The 26,582-nt window shown below is 52.8% G+C and overlaps 1 protein-coding gene across 1 annotated transcript in view; it reads right to left on the bottom strand.

Annotated features, from left to right (window-relative positions):
• LOC309684059 (sentrin-specific protease 2-like) overlaps positions 1-26,582 on the bottom strand; it is a gene marked incomplete at both ends in the record, with an annotated part of 68,590 nt that overhangs the window by 17,394 nt on the left and 24,614 nt on the right. The window contains one exon of the mRNA XM_082500020.1: positions 6,241-6,318. Within this exon, the coding sequence (XP_082356146.1) occupies positions 6,241-6,318 (78 nt within the window). The remainder of the gene's footprint in view (positions 1-6,240; positions 6,319-26,582) is intronic.

The following is a 26,582-nucleotide window of genomic DNA, read 5'->3' as shown; positions in this document are numbered from 1 at the left end:
TCTATCGGCTTCATTTTGCAACTCAAGCACCTGTGCCTGTAGGGCTGAGGTAGGTTCTCCATCCCTCTTCTTCATGTCTTCTGCATATTCACAGAGGCAAACCCACAGGATATCTCGCATCGGGTTTGATTTGTCTTGAGTCGGAGGGTGGTTTTTCTCTTGAGTAGGAGGGCGTTTCCTCTTAGCAGCTGCAACATGAGTCTGTACAGGGAAAGCATGGAGTTTTTCCTCCACCTTGGTTAGTTTATCAAACAGTTTATCGGTTTGCTCAACTAATCTCTGGGTCATTTGCTCTATTTTCTCAGTCAGTTTCTCAGTCATTTTCTCGGTGGTCACAGTCAGCTTTTCTATGGCTGCCACAGAGAAGGGACCAGAGAGACTGTCTTCATACTGTCGTACCTTCTTAACCCCTTCATTTACAGTTGGTGTGTCAGTATCGGATCCTCCCCAGACCATTGTTGACAATGGGTGGGAATATGTTGATGGTGCACTTTGTACAAACTTTTTGAGCAGAGATCGTTTGCATGGCATTTCATCAGGGTCTACTATCGCTTGCCCATCACTATAAATCACCTCTCGCACAGGCAGTTCTTTCAGGTACAATCCCTCCATCCTTGGCCAGGTTTCCCAATCGCCTAGCTTCTCTGCCATCTCAGTCTAGGGTATCTGCCCCGCTATCCCAGCATCGGAGCAACCAGGAGACAAGTGTTTCGCCTTCATGACGACTAAAGTCCTTCCTGATACTTCTCAGATCTTTCACGGAGAAGGATTGAACAACTCCCTCTACATCTGAGTCCTCCTGTGGGGAGGCTGCCCCAGAAGGGGCCTCTCCAGCATCTGCTCTAGAAGGACTCTGGCCTTTGTCTGTTTTCAAAGGTCTCTTTCCCTTCTGTGGTCTTGAAGGACCCTCCCCTGGATCTTGTTCAGAACTCTCCCCCAAGCTATGTGACTTGAGGTGGTCTTTGTGGTAAGGGGCAGGGGAAGGAGTTGACCTCCTCTTCCTGCTCCTGGTTCCCGGGGCGGCTTGTACCGATTTTGATGGAGTTGGAGTAGTTTTGGTACTGGTTGTAGTGGCTGCAGTAGGTTGTGCCGGGAGAGGCGGCGGCGTGGCTTGTGCCGCTGCAGGGGGGGGCGCGGCTTGTGCCGGGACGGGCGGCGGAGGGGCCGGTGTTGTTGCGGTGGGGGGGGCGGCTGCCGGTGGTGCGGGTGCCGGTGCCGGTGCAGGCGGCGGCGGAGGCGCCTGTGCCGTGGCGGTGCGGAAGACGGCTGCCGGTGGCGCCGTTGCTCCGGGGGGGGCAGCTGCCGGTGGCGCCGGTGCCGTGGGGGAGGCGGCTGCCGGTGGTGCCGTTGCTCCGGGGGGGACAGCTGCGGCCGGGCCGGGCGGGGCCGCGGTTCGCGCCGCTGCAGATCGCCGAGCGGCTGCGCGGGTCTGAGTGGCGGCAGCGCACGGTCCCCTCCAGCTCCCCCTGCACAGATGTTTCACAAGAAACCACCCCTGCACCACATTCAGGAGCATCAACAACAAAACCACGATCTTAACAAGGTACCAGTCCTTATCCTCAGAGCCCAGAAGGTTGCCATGCCCCAGCTCTGATGGGGTCACATCAGCATAATTATCAAAGGGCGAAGTAAACATTCCCCAGGTAGAAGAACCCTTTGATCCCTTTGGTCTCTTTTCTACTGAGCATGAGGCAGATGGGATGGAATACCCTGTTGGTCAGTTTTGGGTCACCTGTCCTGTCGCTCCTCCCCGCAGGTGGGACCCCACTATGCTTTTCCGCTTCCGACCCTCCAACGGGGCAAATAACAAAGCTGGTTGGCCGTGGGGGTTATAGCAATGAGTATAAGCAAGAGCCTCTCTGCATCCCATGCCTGGGCATCAGCTGTAACCATTGCTCTTATCGCTCTGAGAGAGTGAACGCTGACGGCACAATAGGCAGTTAATTTCAGTTGGTAGAAGAGGCCCAGCTAAGAAGCCAAGTTACTGAACAAAATTGGTTCTCTTTTACCTCAAACCAGGACACAGGGAGAGTTTCCTTCCATTAAGGCTCTTTTTATTAAAATAAATATTTATATTATATAAAGAAATAAATACTTCTCTTTTCACATTAGATAACTCCCTGGAGGCAGCAAAACAAGCCAACCCCAAACCAGCCCAAAGGACAGGGGCTTTGGTGAGAAATCAAGAGATGGTAAACGCTTTCTTTCTGTGGTCGTGACAAATCCAGTTTTAGGAATCAAGTAGACGGTAGATATTCCAGAAACAGAGGAAAACTCTCTTTGAGGAGACGGTAGTTCAGCACATGTCCTTGGGAAGGTAAGTTGGGCAAACGACCCCAGAGTTACTGTCTCCAAAATAAGGGAGGTGGGGGGAACAAACCATCTTAACTTCTCCTTCATAAGCTAAAGAGGAAAACTTGTGTACCAAAACCCCAGAGTTACTGTCTCCAAAATAAGGGAGGTGGGGGGAATAAACCATCTTAACTTCTCCTTCATAAGCTAAAGAGGAAAACTTGTGTACCAAAACCCCAGAGTTACTGTCTCCAAAATAAGGGAGGTGGGGGGAACAAACCATCTTAACTTCTCCTTCATAAGCTAAAGAGGAAAACTTGTGTACCAAAACCCCAGAGTTACTGTCTCCAAAATAAGGGAGGTGGGGGGAATAAACCATCTTAACTTCTACTTCATAACCTAAAGAGGAAAATTCGTCTAAGAAATGTAACTAAAGGTCTAAGAAAACTAACTAAAGGCCTAAGAAAAGTAACTAAGGTCGAAGAAACGTAATCAAAAGAAGAGCTCTAAGAGTCCACGTGTCACAGCAGCTGTTGGTGGATTATCTCCCACACCATCTTCTTCCGGAAGTATGGCATGTGAGTCTGAAAAGAGAAGAGAAAGAAAAGAGAAATTAAATAATGACGTCACGGTAGAAAGAGGTGGCAAACACGCATAAACGCCCAGCGGAGTCCTTAATAGGAAGTTCCCTTTAGGAACTGTCAACCGTTTGGGTACAACACCCCACGCGGTTCCTAAGAGGGTGACACGACAACCCGACAAAACCAGATTGACTTGACCACGCGACAGCTTACAAGCACGCTAATAAAAGACCCGTCTAAAACGAAATCAAGAAAAAGAAGCGGTGTCTTGACTGGTCAAAGGGTAGAAGCCATTTCTCCAAAAGATACCGAGCCCAGATATGCCAAACCCGCTGGCAGCAGTATCTTGCCCAAGAGGAATCTCACCGGCAGCAGCTCCCAAAGGCGGGGATGGAGAACCACAGCTCTGCCCTGCCCAGGCCACTTGGAAGTTCTGATCCCAGCAACTACGCACCGAAACGGGGTACGAAACCTCAGCCCCTGCCCCGGACACAATGAAGAGCTGCTGCCTAACCTCCCTGGCTCCTGTCCCTGGGCGAGAGGGGCTTGGAGGGGTTTATGACCTTCACTCACCTGGCTAAAGTTGAACGGTTTCTCTCTGGCAATGTAATCTGCGTATTTACACATAAAGACGCCGCAGTCGCTTCCATTCAGCTGCTGAGGGATCTCCTAAGGAATGCAAAGAAGATGGAGGATTTCCCTCTGTCTCAAAAGAAAAGCAACTTGGAAGCAGCGCACATTACCCACACCGACACTGCGCTCACCGCACACTCCTGGCCCTACTTGCCTAATCCCCGATACCCACTCCCGCCCACGAGGAACAGACCCAGTTCACTGCTCACCATCCCTCCCCTCTGCCTCCCGGACTCGGACACTACGATCCAAATTTTTGGCAGGCCCAGAAGGCGCAGCAGCCCTCCCCCCTGCGAGGTGTCTCAAGGTTCGCACCGCCTCTTTCTTAAGTGACCTTTCTTAAATCCGGTCTTTAGGGACTGCTTTTTACTATCAACTCCTCGAGGAACATCAGCTCAACCCTTTCTTTGTCACGTGCCAGGATCTGGGCCCCAAAGAAGCACTTACAGTTCCCATTTCAAACCCAAGGGGTGCTCACGTACACGTGGCTCCATGCTGTGAAGAGTCCACTCTGAAACATCCAGCTCCAGCTGTCTTTTTTCCCAGCTTTCTTTTTGCAGGTATTGGCTGGTTAAAACAAAAGGAAAAAAAAAAATCCCTTTTCATCTCTGTAATTTAGGCCAACAACAAAATAAAGCAGCTGAAGGATCACAGGAAGACGGACGGCAGGACGGTAAAATGTCAGAGGATCCTCACTGCAGCTGATTTAAGGCTGATTTTGAGGAAAAATCCCAATCTGAAACTTACAAACACGGGGAGAGGCTGTGAGCTAATGGTCAAGAACTAACAAAGTCGGCACACGTGTGCCACGGGGCTATGGCGTATTTGGCTGTGCCTCTCACGGGAAGGTGGCAGAATCCAGGCACCCCAGACCCTGGGTGCAGGGGACGCTGTGACAGCAGATAAGCAGTCGATGCCAGACAAGTCGCAGCAAGCAACTCCAAGATTCCTGCTTGGTTATCTACAAGCCACGTGAAAACTGGCAGTCGCCTTACAGGGACTAAATCTAAAACCCCTCTCCTCATTCACACCAGAAAAGCAGTGACGGAGCGGTTACTTACAGCAAAGTCTGACAAATCTTGTCCCCTTTCTGCCCAAGCGAGTCCAAGTACGTGATCGTGTTCTTCCTCAGATCTATGACCTGTTATTAAAAGGTGACCGTTAGGCAAAGCACAACCTTGTGCCGCACACCCCCCAACACCTACATGACTTCTCTTGCCAGTTTTTGCTCCCCGTCCAATTCTAAAGGAAAAGCCCGTGGGACTCACGGCTAGTGTCCAGTGTGCTCGCGAGTTCACAGGCACGAAGAGGATGTCCTGCTTAAAGACATCGACACTCTTGGTCCACCTTCTGACCGACTCGTAGCCCCCAGATGTTAGTTTTGGATAAAAGAAACTACTAAACGCGTGGACTGCTGGATAGCCTTCCTTCTTCCCTCTTTCCATCACCAGACTCATGTAGAAATTAACGACCTGCACCATAAAGAGGAAACGTGAGGTGTCAAAATAAGACGCTGCCTTCCCCAACGAAAAATACAGCACCACCTCTGTTCTGGCCACCCTTAAGCACGCAGCGCAGAGAACTCCAGCCTCAGCTGGAGGCTTTTGTTCCCAGGATTTCACACGGGGCTACATCGGCAGTTTGATCAAAACACCTGCCACCCACGCCAATAACCCGGACGAACTCCTGGAAGCTGCGTCATACAAGAAGTAACGGAACTTCCCGAAACGCTCGACCCTTCAACACCTCAAATAAGAAGTGTACAGAGATTTCTAGGCTCTGCAGCGGAGGTCGTCAAAGAACGTTGACGCGACTTCTGTACAGGGCGGAGGGGTATTTTTCAATAAAGGCTGAGTGAGACTGTCCCTGTACTGCCGCTGGTTTTACCTCATCGTTTAGCCAGCAAAGGTTCCTGAGCGTGTGGATGTCTTCGCGAGTGACCTTTAGTTTGAAGGCACTGCTCATGATCTCATCTGGCTCACCTTTGCCAAATGCGGCACTGACCTCTCTCTCCATGGCCTGAAAGGAACAATTAAATGGGGAAGGACTTGTGAAACAGCGCATGGAGCACGCTGACCTGGGGGCAGCTTTCCACTGAAACACGGCCTGTAAATTCAGCTCAGGTGACAGAGCAACTGCCTTCGACGGTTTCCTGCCTCAGTGAGCGATAGCGCTTTTGCCTTGCTTGGTTGGTTTCAGCATCCTAACTTTGAACTTCACAGCCCAGGCTTGCTGCCGTTTCTTTTCACCAAGGACGTGGGGATAAAACCCGTCAACTTAGCAAACACGCTCAAGCAGCTGAAAATGGAACACAACTCTGGCAACCCCCTTTCCCAGGTGCTGCTGCGGCCCTCGCAATACCCAGGTTTAAGCCAACCCCAGCGGGCATCCTCCGTACCGAGGCAGCTAAGTCAGGAGCCTGAAAGAACGTGAAGGTGGGGGACTTCAAAGGGAACGGCAAAGGGGGAAACTGAGGCAGCCGTCCCGCTAACAGAAGGCCCACAAACCCTTAGGGCAGCACAACTGAAGGAGCGCGGGGAGCACACAAAATCCTTCAAAGCAGCTTTAGTGCTGACCCTCGCACTGTGAAGCCACAACCACAGCCACTCGCTAACAGGTTCAATGCAAGTTCTTCAGATTTCAAAGCGCCTTAAGAACCACTGAGAAGAAGAGGACTTCCTTGCAGCTCTGCCACAACCTTCTCTTTTGTCTCACAGACTGTCGCCTACGGTACCTCTGTGAGCGGAGGAAAGCGTTCCGCTGTTTTTCCCAATCTTGGCACTTTCTTTTCCTCCACATCGAGGCTGGCTGACTTTTTGGACGGAACAGGTGTAGGGTGTCCTCGGAATAAGGCATCTTCTAAGATTTCTGTGCCACGCTGCCTCTGTTAGACAAACGGACGTTAAGCTAGCAATCAAGCACAGATTTGTTGAAGTTTCTGACCACAAAGAGCTCTATTTTCCTTGGGAATAACACAAGCTTACCCCTGCGATGGTTTCTTTCACTGCTCCTTCCTCTTCCGCAGAGTTTTCTTCTGGTGTGCAGTACCTGCCAGGAGAGGGAGAGAGAGAAGTGAGCTCTATATCCGTCCTGTCCCATGGAATTCTCAAGAATTCACCCTCTGGACAAGAAAGGCTTTTGCAAGGCCTATTCTGACTAGCCCCGGTTGCACACATCAACATGTGACAATATCGCCTCAACTTCCAGCACCGGTCTTTCTTAGCAGCAAGACTGGGATAGAATGAAGAGCTGGGAGCTTTGGAAGTTTGTTTTTTTTTTCCCATCTACTTGTACAAGACTCCTTTTCCTTCTCTTTATCAGTTGCATTATTTGGAAAACAGGGAAGCAACCAGCACTTCCTCTGTCGAGTGCTTTGTGATCTGCTGCTGATAAACACTGCATGCTGGGTGTTCTACTGCAAGGTATAACAGGAACATCTGCAACTAGACTTGCACCCAAACAGAGTGAGCTTCGGGAAACCAAGACCTGTTTCCATAAAGACCGCAAAGCCGTCGCAACTCACAGTCCTGCCAGCTCAGACAGCCAATACCAATGAGGCCGCTGGCCTCTCAAACCCAACTGCACGCTGCCTTTTTCCCCCTCCTAGGCAAACCCCAGGCATCCTTTGGGACTTACAAAGTCCCCAAAACTGCCTCAAGTCCCACCAGGCTTTACAAGCTCTCTAATCCTTCTGCTTAGGATGCGGGTTTCCAAGTGAAAGAAGTGAAATGTCAGCTCATTGATGGCTCGGCAGAACGACTCACAAACAAAAACGGATTCTGCACATCCAAGGGCAACTTGGGACGGCCACCACTCGCACCCTTACTGGCTTTCTTCCCACAGCAAACACCACACCAGCACAACCCTCTTTGTCACGCAGCACGGCTCTCGCTTGTGTTGGAGATGCAACTGGCTTGCAAGCAATTCCGGAGCCGCAAGCTAGCTACTTCTCTTTCACAGCACTGAGACGATCAAAGACCGTTGGTCATCTTCGAGACTCTACCAGCGGCTGAAAGAGATACACGTGCAGAGCCAAAAGGAACAAGAAGCATCATTAGAAGAGACTCTACCTGATCGTATCACCTCTCTGCGACCGCTGCGGGCAGCAAACATCTATACATTCGACACCTGCACAGAAAAGCAGTAGTAAGAAAACAAGAAGTCGACTTTCAATCACCATCAGATGTACACAGCTCTCCATTTCTGAGTGATAAATAAAAAAAAAGGAAAAACTTTGAAGGATGACGGTATGGTCAGGAAGTTCGAATTCTGGCAAGCACTTTGAACTCGGAACGTCATCTGCGAGTGTGTAAGAAATGCCCTATTCGGATTTGACGTCTACCTACAAAGTGGAACGGATTGGAATCATGGGGATACTCACCGGTCCTGAGTGTTGCACGTGGATAGACGTCTCCTCCGTATTTTGGTTCTTCCCGGTGACTCACAGTCGCCACTGGTTCCTTGGAGGAGGCTTGAACACTTTGGGGCAGGAAACAAACAACAGAGGAGAATCACAATTTTTATACGGGGGGCATTTGTTATCAGTGCGTACCAATTCACGCTGGCTTTTGGGGTTTTTCTTTAAGAAGAACAAAATATTCTTTGCACATCCGACAAATATCTGCATTAACCTGAGGAGGCCACTTTACTCTGTGGGACAAGACAGCGTTCATTTCAACCAGCCCTGACCAATTCTGCTCAATCTATTTGTTAAAGGTTATGCTGACGCTGAGAATGGCAATGTCCACAACATCCATACTGCTGGGACATTTTACTTCAGACCTGCCCTGCTCTGACCTCAGGGACTATATGCTCAGTAGCGGTTGGAGTGCATTAGACACCTTCCCCAGGAACTTCTCTGGTTTAGCTTCCTCTGAAAGGAATCTCTTTCTCAGGCTCCAGATCTGCTCCAAAATATGAGCCAAACCACAATAAGCAACGACTGGCAGATGAGACGCCGACAGCAGAGTCTTGACCTGCTCTCAAATGCAGTGCGCTTAAACTCAGCGCACCCAAAATTACATGAGAAACTCTCTTCTGTATCATTTTCATGGTATGGATTTTCATCTGCAGTGGCGGATTCTGGCGCAGCGCACTCCTTAACTGGTGGCCTCAGTGGTAAGAAGCTGTCTGGAGCAGCTTTGATGCTCTGTTTGCCCTTCCGGCTTGTGCTCAAAACATCAACGGCAAAAGAAACGGTATCAAGAGAACATTCCAATGTGCACCTCCACCACCACCTGCTTTGTCAAGCACGTACACCGATGACGATGGAGACAGACACGAGATGTTTATGACTTTCAGATGAAGACCTGCTGTCTTCAACTGGCTAATGGGGAAGTAGAGAGAAGTAAAAGTGAAAATCACAACAACTGCCTTGAAGATACGCTGTTGATTGTGTCCTCAGCCTCCTCTCAAGTTCAACGCTTCCTCTTACCGCAGACCTTTAATCTCTAGCTAATCTCCTGTGTCAATTAAGTAGCTGGATTTAAAGAAAAAGTTTAATATTGGTTCTTCGGGAGGGGAAGCAGCTGACGACCTCCCTTACCATAGGCAGTAAACCTTTCGGGGAAGAAGTCAAAGAAAACGGAAGGATTTTTACCTCAGACGGGGAATTGTCTTGTCAGGACGAGAGAGTGGTTCCTTAGTCAAGCGAGCATGGGTCCCACACGGCATTTGACCTACGAGAGAAGAGCGTAAGGCATGGGTAAGTATAAAAGGAAACTGAAGAGGTTTATGAGTTTACAGTAACGAGCTTCACCAAAGATAAATTGTCATTTTCTCTCTCACATCATCATATGATTTGTGTTATGTCACTTTAGGACATTTTCAGGTTTTCACACCGGCAACTGCAGCAAGTTGCGCGCACAAGGTATTGCCAGCCGAAACCTGAAATACAAAAGGCTCCTCAGGATCTACTACCTAAAAGGACCATTGAAAACAATTTGCTTCTGGCAAGCTAACAGTGGACCTATCAGAACGGAAGGACTGCATCCAAGGCAGCTCTGGTACCGAGACGACCAGATCGACGCCCGGCTCCACTCCAGAAGCAATGCGAGGATGCAGGTAAGAAACAGAGGTCACGCTCAAGTATTCCCAGATGCTGCCTCGTCCCGTGCCTGCCATAATCCCTACAGAACCCTAGGGGTAGACTTGGACAGTACACAAGGTAGGGTGAAAATGAAACAAGTCGTATAACTTGATGTCAGCCTTACCAATTTGCAGCACGGCTACCTCGAGTGACGAAAATCGTGGTCTTTTAGTGGAAGGCTCTAAAGAAGTGGACCCAGGCTTAAAAGAAAACAACAAAAAAGCACCAGCGTGAGTGTAACCTGAATGTGAATCCCAGCAAACACACTTCCTGAGGCGTAGTCAGCTCTACTATGACTTGGGGACCATGACTTGCTGGTTCAGATTGCAGAAGGCGGCAAATCTTGGCAGGACCTTTGACAGGTACGCTTTAAATTTTGAATACAGGCTCTCATATGTGCAGCAATTAAAAGAATACAGTCTTGTCACTGAGTTATCACTCAGTCGGCTTCTAAACATTCCAAAGGGTGATAGTTCGGCCCTTGAGAAATATATTGTGTACAAATAAGAGTTAACGACTCTCTCAGGAACGAAGAACTAGAGCCCGACAGTCTCTTAGCCCTCTAATCCCATGGGGCAATAAGAAAAACTGCACTACACCTTTGAACCAAACTAGGCAGTCAAGGTGGCTCATTTTTACAGAGCCAAAGTCCTACAGGAACGCTCTCCTGGACTGGTGGATAATGAGCAGAAAGTGGTTTATCCAGAGCAAGTATGCAGTTTTTCTTGTCAGGTAGTGTATATTGATTCCTTAACCACAAGCTTGAGAAAGAGAATAACAGTTTGCAAACACACTAAAACTATAAACTTGAACCATTCTCAAGTATCTGGAAGACAACAAACAGTTTGCTCCTCCCGCAGCTGCCAGTGCCGGAGCAGAGGACGCAGGCTTGAGTAAGGCAAACCCAGCCCACATTAGAGCTGCCTGCTAGAAATGCAAAAGAACCACCTACTGCTGTACAGGCTCAGAGCAGGCTCAACCTCAAGATGCAGTAGGGAGAGCCGCTTGCTCTCGCACCTTGCACAGACCCTAACATTTCAAAGCCCTCGCTAACCTCTTCCGCAGACTCTGTGCCGGCAGCATCTTCGCTGACGGAAGCCGCCGGGCGTTTGGTTGCCTTGGTCGGCAACTGCAGCACTGCAGAAACGTCAACTTTCTCTTTCTGCTCAGAGATGGAAGAATCTAAAAAACAAAGACAGGCCGTATAAGAACAGGATAGAAAACCAACAGAGGTACATTGCGAATACAGACAGGAGGGAGCACACAGCTTGGATTTAAGATACTCTTTCTGCTGACAGGCGCGGGCTCAGCGCCAGAGACCTGGGCTATCTCCTGCTGGCAGTAAAAGTATTGGGCCCTGCCACAGTCACCGCAGAGAACGTCCGTCATCTATAGGGCTAAGCCCTACCGGACACCCTCAAGCCATTGGCTATAGGCATAGAGAGCCACAAGGCAAGAAGCCAACAGCTTGAAAAGCCACCGTTTCAGGAACAATGCCAGAGCACAAAAGCCAGACTTTTCCAAGGGACACGAAACCTCAGAAAAATCGGGCATATTCAGTACTTGTGTAATGCGCGATACCTGATTTTTGCTTTTTCGGCGGAGTCTCGTCATCATCATCATCCACAACTATGCAAACGCTGAGGAAAGAACACACACAACAGTGTTTTGCAACCCTAGGGAAGCTCCCAGCAGGCTGACTTCCCTTCACAGGGCCCAAACTTCCCAAGTTACTTTTCCTATCCCAAAGGTCTCCCCCTCCAAGCGCCCCTGGGATCATCTCAGGCACATACACCTAACTGCAGCCCTCCTCAACACCCCCCAACCTCTCCCAGCCAACGACCGCTCGCAGAGAGCTAATGATCCCGCTGCAGCACATTAGGCCTCTTTGGCTCATTCCGTTAATGCTTCCCAACATTTTACCTTTCTTCCTATCGCCAACAAATTAAGTTCGTTTCGGAAATCCCTACACTGAGTTGCAAAGAAAAGTCTAAGGAGGACAGGACATAAAAGGTGGGAAAGCAACTCGGGCATACGCCCACTTCAATCACTTTGTCCTTTGGGAATGGAGCACACAGGTTGGTCCGAGGTGGGTTTTTTCCTCTCTTTGCCCCCCCAAATGTCAGGACAGCCGGATCCTTTGAAGAACTCTTTGGTCTTTCTTACACAAAGGAATTTCTCTTGAACTGTTATGCCCCCGACCCCTGCTGATAGCATTGCTTCTGGCCGGGGAGATGGGGGGGGAGTGGGCGCCGGGGCGATGCCCGGGGGCGGCCCTGAGGCGGCGGGGCGGCTCGCTGCCCTGGGGGGCGGCCTCTTGCGCGGCGGCGGGGCCGGGGGCGGCGAGGAGGGCGCCGAGGGGCCCCCGCAGCCATTAGTGGAGGGGCGGCTGAGGGGGGAGAGAGGGGCGGGGCGGGGCGGGGGGTGCGCGCGCGCAGGCGCGCCGCCGTCTGTGCTCTGCCTGAGGGAGCCGTTAGCGGCCGCCCGGCCCGCTTCTGCCCCTGCCCTGCGGTGGGGCCGGGCCGGCGCCGTCCCGCCCGGCCCTGCTCTGTCTGGGGGAGGCGCTTGCCCTTCTCCGGAAGCCCCGAGCCGGGCCCCGGCTGGCAGCTGGGCGCCGGGAGGCCGGGGAGTGCCCGGAGGAGGGGAAGAGGCCTTCGGGGAGAGGCCCCCACGGAGGCCGGAGGGGCCCCCCAGAAGCCCTCCAGAGACGGAGGGGCCCCCCAGAAGCCTCCCAGAGAGCGGAGGGGCCCCTCGGAGAGCGGAGAAGCCTTTCGGCGTCCCGCAGGCCTGAGGCGAGCGACAGCGGCCGGCGGCGCGGGCTCTCGCGCGCCCCCTCCTGCCTCCTCTGCCCTCGGTGGGTGAGGGAATGCCAATCCCGGGCTTACCAAGCCCCTTCCTCCGCGCTCGCACGGCGCTTTGCGCCCCTCTGGCGCGGAGCTCCGGTAGCCGCATCCGGCTGCGCCATGGCTGCGGCGCGACTGGAAGGACGCGGACTGCGTTCGGCGTTCCACCATGGTGAGCGGCTGTGACGGAGCGGTGCCCGACCGCCGGCCGCGGGCAGCCCCGCTCGAGCCGCTGCTGCGGGGGCCGGCGAGCGTGTGGTGAGTGCTGAGCTGTGTGCTGGGGGGTTGGGCTGGCTCTTGGGGCGCTGCCTTGCTCCTAAGGGGGCTTTGAAATGCGGTGCTCGCCCCTCGTTAACGAGCTGTTTCCTGTGGGGTGGAAATGTGCGGCTGTTGCTGCAGCCCCGTCCTGGAGAGGCTTTTTTTCCAGGGCTGGGAGCGAGAGCGGCGTCCAGGCTGGGCAGGGGAGCCGGGTCTGCTCGTCCTCCAGCTGAGCAGTGGTGGTTTGCAGGTAGCATCCGGTTGCACTTGCTGGAATGCAGAGCAGGAGAGAGTTGTGTCGTGGTTTTCCCCTGCAGATGCGGGACACGGGCGGCAAGGTGGCAGCGTGGGGGGAGTGGGGGTAACTGGGAGCCCCCGTCTGCCTCCCAGCCCCATGGCGCTGGATGCAGCTCAGATGCACCCACGCTCTGTGAGGGGGGGTTTGAGGGCCTGAAGGGTTGTCCCCGTGTCCCTGCCGGGCTTATGGTGGTATCTTGCTGCTGTGCGTGGGTCTGGGGGTGGCCGGGAAGGGTCTGGCATGCTGGGGCCATCACTGACCCTCATTTTCTCTCCCACCATAGAGCTCCTCGGCATAGCTCTCAGCCAGCTCTCGGCGGAGCTCCCCCAGCCAGCGCCTTCCCACATCAGCACCCTTTAGGTGCCTGTGTCCCCTCTCCAGGAGATCTTTGCTGGGGCACCTTGGGAGAGTGGGCAACCACTACCATGGGATGGTGGGATGGGGACAGCCACCTCCTTTGTCCCCTGTCCAGCTGGTGCCCTGACCCTCTCACTCTTCCATGCCCCCGCAGCTTCCGGAGCAAGAGGTTGTGAACGTGTTCATCGGGACGCAGGCGGTGGGGGCCATCATCGGGAAGAAGGGGCAGCACATCAAGCAGCTGGTGCGGTTTGCGGGTGCCTCCATCAAGGCGAGGAAGGTGCTGCGGGGCTGGTCCTGCGCTTCGTGCCTCAGTTTCCCCTCTGCACTGCCGAGGTCAGGGAATGGGAGTGTGCGGGGAGCAGTTTTGCTCCCCAACTTATCACAGAACGGTTGAGGTTGGAAGGGACCTTGAAGATCATGGAGTCCCACCCCCCTGCCCTGTTCAGGGACACCTCCCCCCAGCCCAGGTTGCTCCAAGCCCCATCCAACCTGGCCTTGAACACCTCCAGGGCTAGGGCAGCCACAGCTTCTCTGGGCAAGCTGGGCCAGTGATTCACCACCCTCACAGTGAAAAATTTCTTCCTGTTATCTCCTCTAAATGTCCCCTCTTCCACTTTGAAGGCACTCCGCCTCGTCCTGTCACCCCATGCCCTTGTAAAAAGTCTCTCCCCAGCTCTCCTGTACCCGTTGGCATGGGCCCACCTCTCCCGCCTGTGTTTAGTAGAAGGCCAGATGCTCGGTGGGGGCTCAGGGGTGGGTGGTGGTGGGAGAAACAGTGCCCTGACCCCCAACTCTTGCTTTTCCCTTCTCCTCCCCAAGACTGCACAGTGCAAGATGAGGGAAATGGTCCAGCAGGTGAAGCAGCAGGAGCAGAAACACGCTCCGGGAGCCCCGGCCTCGCAGCACAGCAAGTGATGCTCCTGTCGTGCCGCCCAGCACCGCCTGATGAATGTAACCCCACTGCCGGACAACCCCCTCCAACCTCCTCCACCACCCCCAGCAGGTCAGGGGAGCAAACCAAAGACCCGCCCAGACACACAGCCCCCCATTCCCGCGGCGCTGCGAGGATGCGCAGCTGAGGGGTACGGGGAGGGCTCTCTCCATCCCACAGCCTCCCCCTTCCTCCTCCCTCGCCTCCCGACGCTGTCCCTTTAGTTGGACTAACAGGGGCAGGTTTTGGTACCTCAGCACCTCACGCTTGTGTTTCCCTTTTAGAGATTTTGTGTGCCTTGTAAAACTGAGAGTTGGAGCATTTTTTCATTAATTTTTTTAATAAAAAAGAATGAGTTGGAAAAAACCATGTCGAGCGAGTGCGAAGCGGGAGAAGGAAAGCAATCCCAGGGGTGCTGACGTGCGGAAAGAAACTCCCCAACTCGGGGCGAGTTACAAAGCAGCATGTTTATTGCAGCGCTGGGTGCAAGGGGGATGGCTCCCAACTCGCCCAGGGGCTGGTAAAGCAAGCGTTCCTTTCTGATGCAAAGGCGTACGTATTCATTAGTGTAGGCTGGGAATAGGCACCACTCTGGTCATGATCTGTGGGTTGTTGTGGAGGAAGGCTCCCAGTCTTCCTGCCGGTGTACTTTTCCCCTTTGGCTCAAGAGTACTGCTGTGGCTGAGCTCTGAGCCGCCAGACCGGTTCTCAGCAGATGGTTACTTCGCGCAGACAATAAGGCCCTGAATAGCCCTTCCTGTTCTCTGGATGGCTCTGGGTGGCTCTGCTCCTCTGCTGCTTCTAAGGTCGGGCTGCCCCAGTGTCATCATTGAGGAGCCTTTTGTCTATCCAGTTCTCACTTGTGGGTGTTCCTGCCCATGTCAGTGCCAGAGCTCTTCCGTAGGCTCCTTCTGCTAGCGGAGAGCCAGGGGCCGTTCCTTCAGGAGAAAGCTTGAGAAATGTTTAAAAAGAGAAAAGGGAAAGGAGGAAAAATAAAGTGGGAAAATGAAAAAGAGAAAAAGAAAAAAAGGGGGGGAAAAAGGGGGAAAAAGCAAAAAAGGTCAAAAGAAAAAAGGGGTAAAAGAGAAAAAAGGGGGAAGCGAAAACATATTAAAAAAGAAAGGTAGAAAGGAAAAAAAAACAACCAAACCAAGCAAGGAAAGTGGGAACAGCTGCGGGGCAAGAGGAGGGACAGGAGCTGGGGGGGGGAGGTGGCAGTGCCGGCGCCGACCCCGGGGGCTGCGACACCACGTTTTTGTCCTCTACTGCAAAGTGTTGTGTGAAAAACAACCAACCAAACCCCATCCAAGGACAACATCAAAAACCAAAGAGAAATCTCTGCAGATCACAGGAGCCTGAGCTTGCTCTCGGTTGCTTTCTTTCCAGTGTCTTGGGGGTGTCACCGCCGAGCTGAGATTGGGGTGTGGTGGTGGTGGGAGTTTGTCCCATGGCTGTGATGGGGGGAGAAGGGGTGGGCGGGGAGTGGGGGATGTGGTGTGGGGTTTTCTTTGGGTGATGGTGTTTTTTTGCCAGGCGTCGCTTTACCCAGTGGCTCAGGGAGGTGTTGGCATCACAAAGCCTGCGCTAAAGCGGGGTGGGGGCCTCGCCGCAGTTGGTTAGCAGAGCCAAAGTGGTTATTAATGGTTCTTAAGGGCGCCCTAATTATGCCCGTGTAACTGGGAAGCTCAGATGCCCCCTAAGCACCCCCCCCGGTGCTTCTCTAGCCAGGCGAGTGCTGGGCGTCCCCCCCTGCAGGAGAGGAGCGCACCTCCAGGGCGGGTGGAAGGGCATCACCCAAGAGGGAGAGGACCAAGATGGGGCTTGGGTGTCCTTGGGGTGGCCGTGTGGCGGGGTAGGGCTGCTGGGGGCTGCCACGATGAGGGACACCCCCACGCCTTTCTCCAGGGCTTCCAGAGCTGTGCTCCCTCCCTCCCTCCCACCCATCCAGTGCCACCGGAGAGGTGGTGTCCCCCCTCCCGGGGCGGGCAGGGGCTGCTGCCACCCCACCTAACACCTCAACGCACCAAACCAGCTTTCAGCAGTCACAGCCACCCGGGCACTGCCAAGGGGGCAGCAGGGACTCCCCAAAGGGGGCTTACAGAACACAGAGAGCGTCCGTACACCGCTGACCCCTCTCCAGGGGCGGATTTTCGGGATGCTGCTTGCTCATCTCACCACTGAACGACACCTCGATTGCCCCTGCAGCACTGTGTGACCATCGCTTCGCGGCTTCTGTGCTCCGATGCTCCTCCTGGCTCCAATCCTCTTCCTGGGGGATTGTGAGGGAGCGAAAATCCACATCGCTACATCCAACTTTTTTTCAGTTAAATAAAAAAAAAAGAATAAATCACCCTCTCTCATTACCAGGTAGAGGTTCGTTCCCTTAAGGCTCTTTTTATGAAAATAAATATTTAAATTATATAAAGAAATAAATACTTCTCTTTTCACATTAGATAACTCCCTGGAGACAGCAAAAAAAAAAGCACCACCACTGTGCACCAGTGTCCACCAGGGCTTTATACTTTTGTGGCTCTCATGTGCCAGGCCATCGAATCCACACAGTCCAATACAGTCGGTTGTCCCTCTCCTCCTCCTGGCTGGAGGCAGGGCACCTCTACTGTTGACCGTAGTACCTACGATTATCAGATTGGTTCCTACCTGGTCCGTAGGATCGCCTACCGTAGGTTGGAGCAACCTTCTTCCTGTAAGAATCCTTTCTTCTATCGGCTTCATTTTGCAACTCAAGCACCTGTGCCTGTAGGGCTGAGGTAGGTTCTCCATCCCTCTTCTTCATGTCTTCTGCATATTCACAGAGGCAAACCCACAGGATATCTCGCATCGGGTTTGATTTGTCTTGAGTCGGAGGGTGGTTTTTCTCTTGAGTCGGAGGGCGTTTCCTCTTAGCAGCTGCAACATGAGTCTGTACAGGGAAAGCATGGAGTTTTTCCTCCACCTTGGTTAGTTTATCAAACAGTTTATCGGTTTGCTCAACTAATCTCTGGGTCATTTGCTCTATTTTCTCAGTCAGTTTCTCAGTCATTTTCTCGGTGGTCACAGTCAGCTTTTCTATGGCTGCCACAGAGAAGGGACCAGAGAGACTGTCTTCATACTGTCGTACCTTCTTAACCCCTTCATTTACAGTTGGTGTGTCAGTATCGGATCCTCCCCAGACCATTGTTGACAATGGGTGGGAATATGTTGATGGTGCACTTTGTACAAACTTTTTGAGCAGAGATCGTTTGCATGGCATTTCATCAGGGTCTACTATCGCTTGCCCATCACTATAAATCACCTCTCGCACAGGCAGTTCTTTCAGGTACAATCCCTCCATCCTTGGCCAGGTTTCCCAATCGCCTAGCTTCTCTGCCATCTCAGTCTAGGGTATCTGCCCCGCTATCCCAGCATCGGAGCAACCAGGAGACAAGTGTTTCGCCTTCATGACGACTAAAGTCCTTCCTGATACTTCTCAGATCTTTCACGGAGAAGGATTGAACAACTCCCTCTACATCTGAGTCCTCCTGTGGGGAGGCTGCCCCAGAAGGGGCCTCTCCAGCATCTGCTCTAGAAGGACTCTGGCCTTTGTCTGTTTTCAAAGGTCTCTTTCCCTTCTGTGGTCTTGAAGGACCCTCCCCTGGATCTTGTTCAGAACTCTCCCCCAAGCTATGTGACTTGAGGTGGTCTTTGTGGTAAGGGGCAGGGGAAGGAGTTGACCTCCTCTTCCTGCTCCTGGTTCCCGGGGCGGCTTGTACCGATTTTGATGGAGTTGGAGTAGTTTTGGTACTGGTTGTAGTGGCTGCAGTAGGTTGTGCCGGGAGAGGCGGCGGCGTGGCTTGTGCCGCTGCAGGGGGGGGCGCGGCTTGTGCCGGGACGGGCGGCGGAGGGGCCGGTGTTGTTGCGGTGGGGGGGGCGGCTGCCGGTGGTGCGGGTGCCGGTGCCGGTGCAGGCGGCGGCGGAGGCGCCTGTGCCGTGGCGGTGGGGGGGGCGGCTGCCGGTGGCGCCGGTGCCGTGGGGGAGGCGGTAAGGATTTTAATTTTTTTTTTTTTTTTCAGAGGGGGTGGGGGCGGGAGGAGGATGTTTGGTTTTTAGCCAAAGCCGGCTTTTCTCCAGGTTCAAGGACAGGAACTAGTCCAGTGGTTCTCTAATGCCCGGTAGAGCAGGGATGTAGGATTGCCAGCAGGGGGTGAAACCCCCCATAATAATTAAAGGAGCGTTAAAAAGCGATTTCTTAAGGGCTTTGAGAAGAGCAGTGCCTGTATGAGCCAAGAGAAGGGATCCCGTCTCCTCAAAGAGGCATTTCTCTTTCACGCGCCCTTTCCTCTTTGCTTCCCTGAGTCCCAAACTGGGGTTGGCATCTGCTGCGTCCCCCTGTCCCGGCTGTCCCTCTGTCCCTTCGCTCTCCATCACCGCCCCGACGCGGCTGAAAGATGCGGGTTGCAGGAGAGAAGGGGGGAAAGAGGGGCGGGGGGTGTCCTGGTTCCGGCAGGGATGGGGTTAATTTCCCCGAGGAGCCGGCAGGGACACAGGTATCCCATCCCCTGTGAGCCATGCCCGGGGCTGGGGGGAGCTCGCCGGGGGAGGGGGCGGGAAGTCGCGGCTGGGAGCGGGCTGCGGCGGTGCGGGGCCGGTCGGTGCGCGGAGGCGCTGTCATCGCGTCCGTCTATTCCTTTACCGCTGTTATTGGGATTGTTTGCCCTTCCCGTTGCTCTTCTCTTAAACTGCCTTTATCTCAACCCGCGAGTTTTTTGCCTTTTTCTTCCGATTTTGCCCCCGGCTGCGGGAGTGGAGCGAGCGGCCGCGTGGTTCTTTGTTGCCGGCTGAGGCCAAACCACGACGGGGGAAACACCGGATTTCCAAGAGGTTGTCAGCCCAGGGCTGGGGAAAAAAAAAAAAAAAAAAAAAACAACAAAAAACCTAGCAAAATTATTATTTTTTTTAAATTTCAAAAATAAAGCACACACAACCCCCAACCCCAGATGACACACACACATCCACACAGAAAAAAACACCTCAGGTTTTCATACCTCAGCACCTTGCGTTTGTGTTTCCCTTCTAGAGATTTTGTGTGCCTTGTAAAACTGATACTTGGAGCTTTTTTTGTTGTTTAATTTGTTAAAAAAAAAAAAGACGAGTTGGAAAAAAAGATCTCGACGGAGTGTGAAGCAGGAGAAGGAAACCACTCCCACGGGTGCCAATGCTCTTCCGTAGTCTCCTTTGGCTAGCTGAGAGCCAGGGGCTGTTCCTTTGGAGAAAGCTTGAGAAATGTTAAAAAGGAGAAAAAAAAAGGGGAAAAAAGTGGTGGAAAGAAAAAGGGGGAAAAGAAAACAAGCAAAAGAAAAAAGGAGAAAAGAAAAAAAAAAAGAGAAAGAGAAAAAAGGGGGGGAAGAAAGGCGGAAAAAAAAGGGAAAAAGAACCCCAACTCAAATATAAAAAAAGGTTGTAAGAAAAAAAAAAAAAAAAACAAACAAACACAAAACAAAACCAAGCAAGGAAAGTGGTGAAAGCCGCTGGGAAGAGGAGGGACGAGGGACGGGAGCGAAGGGGGGGGGGGGTGAGGTGGCGGTGCCAGTGTGGCCCCAGGGGCTGTGACACCATATTTTTGTCCTCTACTGCAAAGTGTTCCGTGAAAAAAAAACAACCAAACCCCACCCAACGACAACATCATCACAAGAAAAAGAGAAATCTCTGCAGCTCACATGAGCCTGAGCTCGCTCTCCGTTGCTCTCTTTCCAGTGTCTCGGGGGGGTCATGGCCGAGCTGAGATTGGGGGGTGGTGGTGGTGGGAGTTTGCCCCATGGCTGTGATGGGGGGAGAAGGGGTGGGTGGGGAGTGGGGGCTGTGCTGTGGGGTTTTTTTGGGGTGGTGGTGGTTTTTTGCCAGGCGCAGCTTTACCCAGTGGCTCGGGGAGGTGTTGGCATCAGGAAGCCTGTGCTAAAGCGGGGTGGGGGCCTCGCCGCAGTTGGTTAGCAGAGCCAAAGTGGTTACTAATGGTTATTAATGGTGCACTAATTACGCCCGTGTAACTGGGAAGCTCAGATGCCCCCAGTCACCCACCCCCATCCCCCCCCCCCCGGGTGCTTCTCTAGCCAGGCGAGCGCTGGGCGTCCCCCCCGCAGGAGAGGAGCGCACCTCCGGGGTGGGTGGAAGGGCGTCACCCAACGGGGAGAAGACCAAGATGGGGCTTGGGTGTCCCTTGGGGTGGCCGGGTGGCGGGGTAGGGCTGCTCGGGGCTGCCACGATGAGGGACACCCCCACGCCTTTCTCCATGGCTCCCAGAGCTCTGCTCCCTCCCTCCCTCCCACCCATCCAGTGCCACCGGAGAGGTGGTGTCCCCCCTCCCGGGGTGGGCAGGGGCTGTGCCACCCCATCTAACACCTCAACGCACCAAACCAGCTTTCAGCAGTCACAGCCACCCGGGCACTGCCAAGGGGGCAGCAGGGGCTCCCCACAGGGGGGTTACAGAACACAGAGAGTGTCCGTACACCACTAACCCCTCTCCAGGGGCTGATTTTCGGGATGCTGCTTGCTCATCTCACCGCTGAACAACTCCCCGATTGCCCCTTCAGCACATTGTGACCATCGCTTCGCGGCTTCTGTGCTCCGATGCTCCTCCTGGCTCCAATCCTCTTCCTGGGGGATTGTGAGGGAGCGAAAAACCACATCGCTACATCCAACTTTTTTTCAGTTAAATAAAAAAAAGAATAAATCACCCTCTCTTATTACCAGGTAGAGTTTTGTTCCCTTAAGGCTCTTTTTATGAAAATAAATATTTAAATTATATAAAGAAATAAATACTTGTCTTTTCACATTAGATAACTCCCTGGAGACAGCAAAAAACAACCCAACACCACTGTGCACCAGTGTCCACCAGGGCTTTATACTTTTGTGGCTCTCATGTGCCAGGCCACCGAATCCACACAGTCCAATAAAGTCGGTTGTCCCTCTCCTCCTCCTGGCTGGAGGCAGGGCACCTCTACTGTTGACCGTAGTACCTACGATTATCAGATTGGTTCCTACCTGGTCCGTAGGATCGCCTACCGTAGGTCGGAGCAGCCTTCCTCCTGTAAGAATCCTTTCTTCTATCGGCTTCATTTTGCAACTCAAGCACCTGTGCCTGTAGGGCTGAGGTAGGTTCTCCATCCCTCTTCTTCATGTCTTCTGCATATTCACAGAGGCAAACCCACAGGATATCTCGCATCGGGTTTGATTTGTCTTGAGTCGGAGGGTGGTTTTTCTCTTGAGTAGGAGGGCGTTTCCTCTTAGCAGCTGCAACATGAGTCTGTACAGGGAAAGCATGGAGTTTTTCCTCCACCTTGGTTAGTTTATCAAACAGTTTATCGGTTTGCTCAACTAATCTCTGGGTCATTTGCTCTATTTTCTCAGTCAGTTTCTCAGTCATTTTCTCGGTGGTCACAGTCAGCTTTTCTATGGCTGCCACAGAGAAGGGACCAGAGAGACTGTCTTCATACTGTCGTACCTTCTTAACCCCTTCATTTACAGTTGGTGTGTCAGTATCGGATCCTCCCCAGACCATTGTTGACAATGGGTGGGAATATGTTGATGGTGCACTTTGTACAAACTTTTTGAGCAGAGATCGTTTGCATGGCATTTCATCAGGGTCTACTATCGCTTGCCCATCACTATAAATCACCTCTCGCACAGGCAGTTCTTTCAGGTACAATCCCTCCATCCTTGGCCAGGTTTCCCAATCGCCTAGCTTCTCTGCCATCTCAGTCTAGGGTATCTGCCCCGCTATCCCAGCATCGGAGCAACCAGGAGACAAGTGTTTCGCCTTCATGACGACTAAAGTCCTTCCTGATACTTCTCAGATCTTTCACGGAGAAGGATTGAACAACTCCCTCTACATCTGAGTCCTCCTGTGGGGAGGCTGCCCCAGAAGGGGCCTCTCCAGCATCTGCTCTAGAAGGACTCTGGCCTTTGTCTGTTTTCAAAGGTCTCTTTCCCTTCTGTGGTCTTGAAGGACCCTCCCCTGGATCTTGTTCAGAACTCTCCCCCAAGCTATGTGACTTGAGGTGGTCTTTGTGGTAAGGGGCAGGGGAAGGAGTTGACCTCCTCTTCCTGCTCCTGGTTCCCGGGGCGGCTTGTACCGATTTTGATGGAGTTGGAGTAGTTTTGGTACTGGTTGTAGTGGCTGCAGTAGGTTGTGCCGGGAGAGGCGGCGGCGTGGCTTGTGCCGCTGCAGGGGGGGGCGCGGCTTGTGCCGGGACGGGCGGCGGAGGGGCCGGTGTTGTTGCGGTGGGGGGGCGGCTGCCGGTGGTGCGGGTGCCGGTGCCGGTGCAGGCGGCGGCGGAGGCGCCTGTGCCGTGGCGGTGGGGGGGGCGGCTGCCGGTGGCGCCGGTGCCGTGGGGGAGGCGGCTGCCGGTGGTGCCGTTGCTCCGGGGGGGGGCAGCTGCCGGTGGCCCCGGTGCCGTGGGGGAGGCGGCTGCCGGTGGTGCCGTTGCTCCGGGGGGGGCAGCTGCGGCCGGGCCGGGCGGGGCCGCGGTTCGCGCCGCTGCAGATCGCCGAGCGGCTGCGCGGGTCTGAGTGGCGGCAGCGCACGGTCCCCTCCAGCTCCCCCTGCACAGATGTTTCACAAGAAACCACCCCTGCACCACATTCAGGAGCATCAACAACAAAACCACGATCTTAACAAGGTACCAGTCCTTATCCTCAGAGCCCAGAAGGTTGCCATGCCCCAGCTCTGATGGGGTCACATCAGCATAATTATCAAAGGGCGAAGTAAACATTCCCCAGGTAGAAGAACCCTTTGATCCCTTTGGTCTCTTTTCTACTGAGCATGAGGCAGATGGGATGGAATACCCTGTTGGTCAGTTTTGGGTCACCTGTCCTGTCGCTCCTCCCCGCAGGTGGGACCCCACTATGCTTTTCCGCTTCCGACCCTCCAACGGGGCAAATAACAAAGCTGGTTGGCCGTGGGGGTTATAGCAATGAGTATAAGCAAGAGCCTCTCTGCATCCCATGCCTGGGCATCAGCTGTAACCATTGCTCTTATCGCTCTGAGAGAGTGAACGCTGACGGCACAATAGGCAGTTAATTTCAGTTGGTAGAAGAGGCCCAGCTAAGAAGCCAAGTTACTGAACAAAATTGGTTCTCTTTTACCTCAAACCAGGACACAGGGAGAGTTTCCTTCCATTAAGGCTCTTTTTATTAAAATAAATATTTATATTATATAAAGAAATAAATACTTCTCTTTTCACATTAGATAACTCCCTGGAGGCAGCAAAACAAGCCAACCCCAAACCAGCCCAAAGGACAGGGGCTTTGGTGAGAAATCAAGAGATGGTAAACGCTTTCTTTCTGTGGTCGTGACAAATCCAGTTTTAGGAATCAAGTAGACGGTAGATATTCCAGAAACAGAGGAAAACTCTCTTTGAGGAGACGGTAGTTCAGCACGTTGTCCTTGGGAAGGTAAGTTGGGCAAACACGACTGTAACCACCACCACGGATGTTTCCCATTTGTCTGTAACGTGGTCGCGTGCGCTGTGAGGCGCGAGCGTGCGGCTCAGCCATGGAAGTTGACGATGTTCCTTCTTCACTCTGCCCTTAACGAGGTCACACCCACCTTTCTGGCTCTTGCTTAAGGTGCGTTAGCTAATTTCAAAGAGAGTTACTGTCTCCAAAATAAGGGGGGTGGGGGGGGGGGGGTGGTGGTGGTGGTGAAATAAACTGTCTTAACCACTACTTCATAACTTGAAGAGGAAAACTTGTGTACCAAAACCCCAGAGTTACTGTCTCCAAAATAAGGGAGGTGGGGGGAACAAACCATCTTAACTTCTCCTTCATAAGCTAAAGAGGAAAACTTGTGTACCAAAACCCCAGAGTTACTGTCTCCAAAATAAGGGAGGTGGGGGGAATAAACCATCTTAACTTCTACTTCATAACCTAAAGAGGAAAATTCGTCTAAGAAATGTAACTAAAGGTCTAAGAAAACTAACTAAAGGCCTAAGAAAAGTAACTAAGGTCGAAGAAACGTAATCAAAAGAAGAGCTCTAAGAGTCCACGTGTCACAGCAGCTGTTGGTGGATTATCTCCCACACCATCTTCTTCCGGAAGTATGGCATGTGAGTCTGAAAAGAGAAGAGAAAGAAAAGAGAAATTAAATAATGACGTCACGGTAGAAAGAGGCGGCAAACACGCATAAACGCCCAGCGGAGTCCTTAATAGGAAGTTCCCTTTAGGAACTGTCAACCGTTTGGGTACAACACCCCACGCGGTTCCTAAGAGGGTGACACGACAACCCGACAAAACCAGATTGACTTGACCGCGCGACAGCTTACAAGCACGCTAATAAAAGACCCGTCTAAAACGAAATCAAGAAAAAGAAGCGGTATCTTGACTGGTCAAAGGGTAGAAGCCATTTCTCCAAAAGATACCGAGCCCAGATATGCCAAACCCGCTGGCAGCAGTACCTTGCCCAAGAGGAATCTCACCGGCAGCAGCTCCCAAAGGCGGGGATGGAGAACCACAGCTCTGCCCTGCCCAGGCCACTTGGAAGTTCTGATCCCAGCAACTACGCACCGAAACGGGGCACGAAACCTCAGCCCCTGCCCCGGACACAATGAAGAGCTGCTGCCTAACCTCCCTGGCTCCTGTCCCTGGGCGAGAGGGGCTTGGAGGGGTTTATGACCTTCACTCACCTGGCTAAAGTTGAACGGTTTCTCTCTGGCGATGTAATCTGCGTATTTACACATAAAGACGCCGCAGTCGCTTCCATTCAGCTGCTGAGGGATCTCCTAAGGAATGCAAAGAAGATGGAGGATTTCCCTCTGTCTCAAAAGAAAAGCAACTTGGAAGCAGCGCACATTACCCACACCGACACTGCGCTCACCGCACACTCCTGACCCTACTTGCGTAATCCCGAATACCCACTCCCGCCCACGAGGAACAGACCCAGTTCACTGCACACCATCCCTCCCCTCTGCCTCCCGGACTCGGACACTACGATCCAAATTTTTGGCAGGCCCAGAAGGCGCAGCAGCCCTCCCCCCTGCGAGGTGTCTCAAGGTTCGCACCGCCTCTTTCTTAAGTGACCTTTCTTAAATCCAGTCTTTAGGGACTGCTTTTTACTATCAACTCCTCGAAGAACATCAGCTCAACCCTTTCTTTGTCACGTGCCAGGATCTGGGCCCCAAAGAAGCACTGACAGTTCCCATTTCAAACCCAAGGGGTGCTCACGTACACGTGGCTCCATGCTGTGAAGAGTCCACTCTGAAACATCCAGCTCCAGCTGTCTTTTTTCCCAGCTTTCTTTTTGCAGGTATTGGCTGGTTAAAACAAAAGGAAAAAAAAAAATCCCTTTTCATCTCTGTAATTTAGGCCAACAACAAAATAAATCGGCTGAAGGATCACAGGAAGACGGACGGCAGGACGGTAAAATGTCAGAGGATCCTCACCGCAGCTGATTTAAGGCTGATTTTGAGGAAAAATCCCAATCTGAAACTTACAAACACGGGGAGAGGCTGTGAGCTAATGGTCAAGAACGAGGCCAACGACTCCATTGCTTCGGAGAGGTCAAAAAGCCCCAAATCACATGTTATCAGAGCACAAAGAGACAAACCAAGCAAGGAACTGTAATGCCGTAATTCCACCGGGTGCCTTCATCCCACATCCTGGGCTCCGACTAACAAAGTCGGCACACGTGTGCCACGGGGCTATGGCGTATCTGGCTGTGCCTCTCACGGGAAGGTGGCAGAATCCAGGCACCCCAGACCCTGGGTGCAGGGGACACTGTGACAGCAGATAAGCAGTCGATGCCAGACAACTCGCAGCAAGCAACTCCAAGATTCCTGCTTGGTTATCTACAAGCCACGTGAAAACTGGCAGTCGCCTTACAGGGACTCAATCTAAAACCCCTCTCCTCATTCACACCAGAAAAGCAGTGACGGAGCGGTTACTTACAGCAAAGTCTGACAAATCTTGTCCCCTTTCTGCCCAAGCGAGTCCAAGTACGTGATCGTGTTCTTCCTCAGATCTATGACCTGTTATTAAAAGGTGACCGTTAGGCAAAGCACAACCTTGTGCCGCACACCCCCCAACACCTACATGACTTCTCTTGCCAGTTTTTGCTCCCCGTCCAATTCTAAAGGAAAAGCCCGTGGGACTCACGGCTAGTGTCCAGTGTGCTCGCGAGTTCACAGGCACGAAGAGGATGTCCTGCTTAAAGACATCGACACTCTTGGTCCACCTTCTGACCGACTCGTAGCCCCCAGATGTTAGTTTTGGATAAAAGAAAGTACTAAACGCGTGGACTGCTGGATAGCCTTCCTTCTTCCCTCTTTCC

This window comes from Vanellus vanellus (assembly GCF_965231255.1).
Source record: "Vanellus vanellus genome assembly, contig: HAP1_SCAFFOLD_67, whole genome shotgun sequence".
NCBI classification, from domain to species: domain Eukaryota; kingdom Metazoa; phylum Chordata; class Aves; order Charadriiformes; family Charadriidae; genus Vanellus; species Vanellus vanellus.
The sequence above is the reverse complement of the archived record's forward strand: the minus strand, read 5'-3'. Positions and strand labels throughout refer to the sequence as shown.